This window comes from Xiphophorus couchianus, chromosome 4, assembly GCF_001444195.1.
Source record: "Xiphophorus couchianus chromosome 4, X_couchianus-1.0, whole genome shotgun sequence".
Lineage (NCBI taxonomy): Eukaryota > Metazoa > Chordata > Actinopteri > Cyprinodontiformes > Poeciliidae > Xiphophorus > Xiphophorus couchianus.
In genome coordinates, this window is record NC_040231.1 from 10367904 (window position 1) to 10376566 (window position 8663).

Genomic DNA, 8663 nt, shown 5'->3' on the forward strand with positions numbered 1-8663 from the left:
AACTTATTTCATGTTCATAGCTCACCTCCCAGGCTCAACATGAACTAGCTCTTGTTCATTCATATTTTTCATGAAATCTTCACAAGTTTTTACATCTTTCAATTTCTTTTCTGTTTTCTGAAAACAGAAAACTATTTGTTCTTTACTCACAGAGTCAATAAAACTGTAATTTACAATACTACTTTTTTAACAGAAAAGCAAAATGGCTCCAAAGTTTTGATGGAAATGTGGTCCTTTGAAGTTAATTTTTTTTATTTCCATGTAAAGAAAACACCTGTGTTTTTACTTTGGCTACACCCTTCAGTATGATTCTCAGAGAGAGGTGCTGGAAACGACACAGTGCATAAAGTCCTCCTTTTTACAAATATGTAAATAGTATATTTAAGTAGGATATCTATCTTGGGTTAGCGCGCATTAGTAAAGTGCTTAATAGTGATAAAAAAGATTTAGAACTTTAGGTCACTTATTCCCTTTAGAGCGATGCACATTTATGTGTCCCTTAGCAATATATAGTCATTTGTGTGATTTGACATTATGAGCTGGCACCAATGAAACAGTCCCATTGGGACCTCAAAACAAAAGCTAACCCCACCGCTGAACACAGTGAGTTACAGAGAGTTTCCAGATCCCTCTCGGTCACATCTTCAGCAAAGAGTACCGGTCTAGACATGCGTTAGTGGAACTTTGTCTGCCTGAGCTTCTTGTTGGCCGTGTTGTAGAAGTGATAGACGTAAGGTTCAGGTTACAGCCCGCTCTGACACGGTGTAGTGATAGGGAACATAATAAAGCTACTGGCCCTACTAAACCCCTCCAGACATTCCCCACAAATTGCCCTATTAGCTGAGACTGATGCTCTATTCTTTAAACCCATTCAAGGATGCTTTTTTCTCTTCCGCATTTTCGTAGTGGAGAAGGTAGGGACTTAGATTGGTCCCGCAATAACTCACTGTCATTAAACTCTGTTCATTTAAACCTAGTGCCATCCCTGCGTGTGATATGGCTGATGAAGAAATGTCATCAAAAAGGACATTTGTGTACGTTTCAGTAAGCCGTCAATGTGTCTGGCTCTTGCTGTGTGGGAGGATGTGCACAAGGAGGGATGAAAGGCATGTCAAGGTGCCAGGTTCCTGAATGAACATCAATCTCCCAATTAGGCCTAAAATAACCTGGCCTACACTGACACTTCCTGTCTGCCGGAGCACGAGAGGGGGGGAAAATAGAGAGATGTGGGCAGAGAAGGAGGAAAAGGAAAAGTGTGGCAGATGAAAAATCAACCTAAAAAGAAGAAAACTTGGCATTAGTCCTCGTAGAACTCATTAAGACACTAATGTACAGTATTACTGACCTTTCCCAATAAACTTTTTTTAACGTAAAAATACAAAATAATAATCCTCCAGGCTAAAATCAGCAAATATATATTTTAAAAATTACCTTTTTAATTAATGTTTTTCTATGAATATTTTTAAATGTTGGAAGTTTCTTAAATGAAGATGTGGTTCACATGAAATTGAGAAGCACAAAAGACTGTGGCAGTGCTTGCCGGTGTGCAATTTAAATTTGTTTTATATTTTTGCCTCTTTTAATCTTGTTTTTCTTAACACAAGCTAAAATCTCCACTTGGGTTTGTACCCTTGATGTGTCAGCGTTCAGTCAGGTTGAGGAATTGGCAAGAATTCACAAGAGTTTTATGGTTGTAGTCTGACTTTTAACTTGTAGGGACAAAGGAGTTTTGCATATAGATGTGTGCTTTGTGTCTGCAATCAAGTTCACAAACTGCACAAAACTGAATCACAACTATGGAGCTTTACTACAAAACACACAGATGTTTCTCTACAACTCTAAAAACTTGAATTACAAAAACAAAAAATCGGATAAAACTCACAGATATGTTTCACAGTTAAAAAGCTTGACTTGCATACATGAAATATATATGACTATAATTTGTAGTCATGTGAAGGTGTGGGTGTTTTCCTTTATCAGAAAGTATGAAGAAAAACAAAAATCTTAATTTTTTTAAACTTTAGCTTAAACTACACAAATGCTGTGATTTTTATGCCAAAATGCAACAACAGAGGCAAAATTATTCAAAGCACTCCTAAAACATCAAATAATCCACTAGAAACCATGGGAGGGTTATACTAGGTTTCTTGGCATAATTCTGAACAAAGCGTGGAAGTCTAAAAGCACGGCTAGTCGTCTGGTTGTAGCTACAACATTGGATTGCAGTCTACTGCTCAGTTGGTTTTATATTTTCAACAATAGCTTAACTTTGTTTTTCAAAATAAATTATAATTTACTTGCTTGTTGTTTTCTTCTTTTGTTACTGATGCATCACCTTGAATGTTTAAGGTCATCTTTTCTCAAAGGATATGAGAAGTCATATGTATGTACCCGATATCATGTCAGGACTCTAGCGTAAACAGAATAAACACACTCCCATACACACACGACCGCTACAACTTCCATCATAAACACAGGTGGTCAATAGGCAAAGCAGTATTTCAAGGTAATCCACCGGTTTATTGGCTTAAACAGAATGACCGGTACACCCATAAATTGATTAAAGCATAAAAGTGAAGGCTTTTAAGTAGGTACCCCCTCCCCGAACTTTTGCTTTTAGCACAGACTGTACATTGATTGCCCTACTAGTACTTTGCATGGGTTCTGACCTTTTTGTTTCCCATAAGGGAAATAACTTAGTTTACTGATGTAGAAATGTATTTTACATGAGCTGGATGGCAGTATTACAAAGATCCCCAATGGGCAGAGGTGGTAATGGGGCGCTCCACTCACCATCATCATTACCTCTCTTGTGTTTCAGCAAAATCTAATTTTCTGTCGTCCTTTAAAGTGGGAACTTACTTGAACAAAATGTATGGCACTTCTTGGGTTTGATCTTTGACTCATCCACACAGGTAGAATCAAGATGACGCAATCTGGATGTTCATAATCATCCAGATTTACAGTATTTACTGGTGAAAGAAAATGAGAGTTGACTGACAATAAATTTCACATAATTAGCGCCAACAGAAAAGGTTCAAAAGTTAAGTAGCTATTTAAATCCCAGGTGAGAGTTTCCAGTTTCAGGTGAATTAATGTCTCAAATCAAAAGCCTCTATCATGAGCAAAATACGGAAATTCAGTTTTAGGGTGGGACTTCTCACAGTAGCAGCTAGACCAAGACTTTCCAACAATTAAGTTAACTCTGCTGATCTGTGCAGGATAAACAGGAATCACAAACCACATTAGAGGCACATTCCCTTCTCAGATGCACAGTCTGCACTGTTAGGATCTCCCAGTTAGGCCAGTAGAGCAAGATGAATGATCAATGACTTTCCTGAACATCATTTGTTTAATTCGATTTGTAGGGATTTTCTCTCCTTCAGCAACGGAAACGGTGGACGTTTGGGAGAGGAGAAACTGTGGTGGGAGTCTGCTGAAACATTGGTTCAATATGGACATTTTTCTGAAACCTGACACTACAGGAAATAGATATTGATCAAGATGACCATTTACTCACTCTGTGGCTACATGGGGGGCAAAGTAAGAGTTGTGCAGAGAGGGAACCATAGGAAAGACAGTTGTGAAACACTACAGCAAAGCAAGGATACCTTCATTAAGCATATGGCTCACACTTGCTTGTTTGCTACCCATGTGGAGCTATAACAGTCTTTTCAAATGTCCTATGGAGACTACAGAGTCAGAAGGCAGACAACACAGTGCTGGCATGTGGTGTAGGAACTCTTTCTTTTACATACCTTTCAGTTCAGGAATGTAATAGCTACCAGAACTGATGCAATGATGGATCAGTTTTAGGACTACCAAAGATTCCCAAAATGGGAATCTTCGTCCAGGTACCAGAGAGGGGCCAGTTTGGCCCTGTCCCTAGAGCTACCAGAGAGGGGCCAGTTTGGCCCTCCGAGAGAGGGTGTGAAGAGGCGCCTTTGTTATGTAAATAAGGCCATTACTGACGCACCACAAGAGGGGGGCAAAGCTGAACTCTGCATTCCAAAAGAATGGTCATTGAACACTTCAGGCTCAGGACAATGTCTGAGGTTCCAATGTTGTGAGTAAAATAAAATACAGTATAAAATATGAATATAAATCTAAATATAAAATATAAAGTGCAGGACTGACAGTAAAATAGAAGTCCACCCGTCTCTCCTGCACCCCAATGCATGCCTGATAAAGCACATGTGCATTCAGTGCTGCCATGTCAATCATGTTTGCCAGGTTTGCTGACCAGCTGTCACATAGTGATGGAACCTTGGTCACCCCCCGCAAGATTATGACTGAAATAAATGCCATTAGTTCTTGTGAACTAAATAGGTGAAGCAGTCACCTATTTATCCTCCACAGCACAAAAGGCTGCATGCAAATTTGCATGTGCAAAGTCTCCCAGATCTCTTTTGCTTACACTTTTTGCATGATTTTTTTGAGGTGGATCAACGCAATTAATTTGGTTAGTTTATTTCAAAACTGTCATTTTATACCCTCTTAGCTTTATTTCAAAGAGAAACATTACTCATTTCTTTTAGAAAAACCTTTGCATACTTTTTGAAACAGATTGTATGTTTTGCAAACTCTATGTACATTTGGCAAAATGACCTGGATAATGCAGCACAACATCATGGATCAGCTGCAAAAGGTCACATCTCTCCAAAAACACTTCATGTATGCTTCAAAACTAAACTGACTAGTCGTAGGTATCATAGATACCCACCCCCAACATGGACTATTCACATCCCTACCTTCTGGCCTGACGGTCAACGACCACATGTACAATAGAACAATAGAAGAATAGAAGAATGGATGAATGGAGGCTAATTTGAGCCATCAGAGTCGTCAGTTTGGACAGGGTCTTGTGGCCCTGTTTCAGCCAGTCTGGGGAGAAATCGAAAACCTGGCCCTCTCCTAGTGCTAATCAATTTAAATTTCATGTTATTTCTTTATTTTATTTTATCTACAACTTCAAGTTGTAGATAGTCTCTATTCTCTATGCTGCAAAAGCGAAGTAATTTCCCTGCTTATATAATATAAAGATTATATATATGTTATATTTAGCTTAGTTTTATTTTAGCAAAAAAGCACAATGAATTATTTTAATATTTTAAATGGAGAATTAGAAATTTTACAGACAGGTACCAGATGTATTTGTGTCTAAGTCAAGAGGTCAAGAGGCTTTTTAGTTTGCAAGAAGCAGGATGGAGAAGAGGATACAGAAGATATACAAAAAAATATACAAAAGAACAACTGTTATTTGTTTGAATGCTTTTTATTTTTGTCATTAATAACAATAAAAAAAATACAAGAAATAAAACAATTCCGCAATTATTTGCAATAGGCATAGTGGCATTTCAGCCCTCATTCTGTGCACTGTCTGCACTGTCGGCACACATCTGGCACTGCCAGTTCATGGGCTTGCTGCATTTGCCACATGCGTATTTGAAGCAGTCAACGCATCTCCTATTTGTACTATTTTTAATGCATCGACGGTTGATTTGGCACTTCGCCCTTTTGCCTGGGCTGGGTGTGGCAGGTTGTTGGCAAAGCAGTTGCTCCTTGCACGCCTTCTTCTCACTCATATGAGAGTTAGCCAACTCTTTTGCGAGCTCCACCAGGAAGTCCACCCGTCTCTCCTGCACCCCAGTGCATGCCTGATACAGCACATGCGCATTCAGTGCTGCCATGTCAATCATGTTGTAGAACACGGCAACTGGCCACCTCTGTGTTCCTGCACGCACGCTGTACTCCCGCACCATTTTGTCCATCACATCTACACCGCACTTTGCTTTGTTATATTGTTTGATGGTGTTTGGCTTTCTTCTGGTGGTATCCTCAGTCTCAACCACGCTGTGCATGCTGCTGAGAATGTAAACGACCTTCTTCCTTTTGGGCACATACACAGTCAGCGTGGCATCAGAGGTTGAAAACACCTGAGTGGTGAATTCAGTGCGATCCTTACGTTTAGTGGATTGTGGAATTTCCCTGCGACACTTGTTGACTGTGCCGAGGATGGTGGTTTTCCGGCTACGCAGTCGTTGCGCAAGTGACAGTGATGTGAAGAAATTGTCCGTGGTTACAGTTCTGCCCTTGTCCATGAACGGTTCCATCAGCCTCATCACTACAGTCTCGGACAGTCTCTCCCCGCTGGGACGACTGGGGTCCTTGCCAAGATATGGGAAGACATTGCAGATGTACTTTGATTTCAAGTCGCAAGCCACCCAAAACTTGATGCCAAACTTGTCCGGTTTTGTTGCTATGTATTGAAGGAAACAGCAGCGGGTTTTAGTGGGGAAAAGCTGTTCATCAACAGTGATGTGTCGACCAGGGCTGTAGGATGAGATGCAGTTAGCGGCAAATGATTCCCAAAGATCAGAGATTGCAGCGAATCTGTTGGTCTCCGCTCGCTCACGGCGTGTAAACATGTCATCAAAGCGTAGGTGTTGCATGATGTTTTGGAAGCGGTTTCGGGCCATAGTTGAAATGATCATTGGGTTTCCCAGGTTTGCTGACCAGCTGTCACATAGTGATGGAACCTTGGTCACCCCCCGCAAGATTATGACTGAAATAAATGCCATTAGTTCCGAGAGATCCATGAACCAATCCTGTTGCTCCTGACTTGCATGTTGGGTGGTCCACTGTTGAATGGTACGAAGCATCTCCAGAGTAATAAAACAGAGGAAGCTCTGAAGGCGACTCCGGATGCTTCGACTGGCCTTAGCGCTTGGCTCTCCATCTTTGGCGTACGGCTCAATTGGAGTGAAATGGAGATGTGTCCCCACTTGTTCCTGCCGCCACACTGTACCATCCTTCGTGGTCTCTGTCGGCTCACTCCCCGAACGAGCTCTCTTTTTTGGTAGCGGGAGAGTCTCCTCATCTGCAAGAAAAACAATTTCAAATCAACTTTTTGTTTCTTTCTAAATAACAAAATAGTCAGGAAAATAAAATAAGCAGGTTGAGAAAACTAACCTGAAGAGAGCTCAGAGTCCGAATCCGGTTGAGCGTCTAGGTCTTCTTTGTCTATGACTTCTTCATCTATATCTTCTCCTTCTGAATCCCAAGGCTTGGAATTCTGCATAAGTAATTCCAAAGCCTCTTCAGCATTCATCAGCTTCTGTGTCCTCTTCGCCATCTTGATTCTTGCAAACTAAAAAGCTGAGTGAATGTCCAGATATTTATACTCCACAGCACAAAAGGCAGCATGCAAATTTGCATGTACAAAGTCTCCCAGATCTGGGAACCACCAGAAGTAGTTATTTTCAAAATTTCTATCCTGTTCCAAGGACAATCAGCGTGAAAGTTGATGTAGTGAGTTTGGCTCTCCTCCCCCCTGCTCATCTACAGGGATGCTAATTAGACCATTCAGAGTCGTCAGTTTGGCCACATTTGGATGCTAATAACCCAGTTTGGTCCTCTCTCGGTAGCTCTAGAAAGATACCCAATCTGGCCCCTCTTGGTAGAGATAGGAATTTCTCAAAATCCTGGTAATCCTAGTGTTAAACCCCCATGATGGCATCATATGCCACAGAGGTGCAAAAGCAGGTCTGAATTCACCTGTTATGGCCTTGTAATTTATGCCACATACACTCTTAATTTATGTAAGTGAACAGTTGCAATTTTGCTATGGCTAACAAGAGTGTTATTCCATTAAGGGGTTGCCAGCACACTAAAAAACTGAAATAGGTTAGCCTTGAATGTGTTTTTCTTTTTATCTTATTCAGCTGGAGAATTAGTGCTCTCTTGTGTTGTGGATGCTTGTTCATGTCTGCAGGATGCTAATAACACTGAACTTGGTATCTAAATCATCAATATTAGATACCATAGTTGGTATCCGTGCATATGATATTTTGGCATGTCAGTCTGAAAACAGAAAAAAGTGGGTATTGTGTACACAAATAATGGACTTGGCCAGGCTACCATTAATACTACAAAAACAGCCACTAATGGAGCAGAAATAGCTTAAAGTACTGAGCAAAGTGGACATTTCAGTTGACATGTAATGAACCATATGGGTCTCAAAACCACTAACGAAGTGGATTGATTTCCCTTTGGTACTGAATTTTATTGACATAACATGCTTTTACATAATCCTCCACCTTTGCGACATTGATCCCAATCATGACCAATCATGACATGCAATGACTATAAGGAGAAGTTTTGAGATTTTCTCATATCTTGTTCTTAAGCTTGTTAAAATCAATTTTACAAATTCAACTTTTTGTTTTGTTATTGTTGTGTTATTCAAATCTCTGGCAGATGTTTTATCAGTCACTAAAAACGTGCTGATATCGGCTTTGGTAATATTTACGGTTTTCTATTGGAGGGATTTGTATGTCTGTGATCTTAAATGATTCATTAGAGGATCCAAATACTGAAACCAGTCAGGCATATAAAAAAGAAAAAAAAAACTAGGTGAGTACCCCTTTAGACAGTCTGGCAAGCCTTGTTGAAAGCAGACTATTTATTCATTCATTCATTCATTTAAGGTATTTAATTCTCATCTAGGCTCATAGTTTTTGTATTGTATTTTGTATCTGTTTTCTCACATGTCTGGCTTATCCCAAGTTTTTGCAGTCATTATTTCGAAATCCAATCAACAAGCAGTACTGAGAACACATTCATTTAGACCACGAGGCTGCAGATATTCACGTCTAAGTGGG

At 40.1% G+C, this 8663-nt stretch overlaps 1 protein-coding gene across 1 annotated transcript; it reads right to left on the minus strand.

Moving 5' to 3' along the window:
• Positions 1-5357: 5357 nt before the first annotated feature.
• LOC114142702 (piggyBac transposable element-derived protein 4-like) lies at positions 5358-7135 on the minus strand. Its single transcript, XM_028014103.1, has 3 exons — positions 6973-7135; positions 6604-6880; positions 5358-6519 (listed from the first exon to the last, which is right to left on the minus strand). Exons 1-3 carry the CDS (start codon positions 7133-7135, stop codon positions 5358-5360), a joined length of 1602 nt encoding a protein of 533 aa, XP_027869904.1.
• Positions 7136-8663: the final 1528 nt, after the last annotated feature.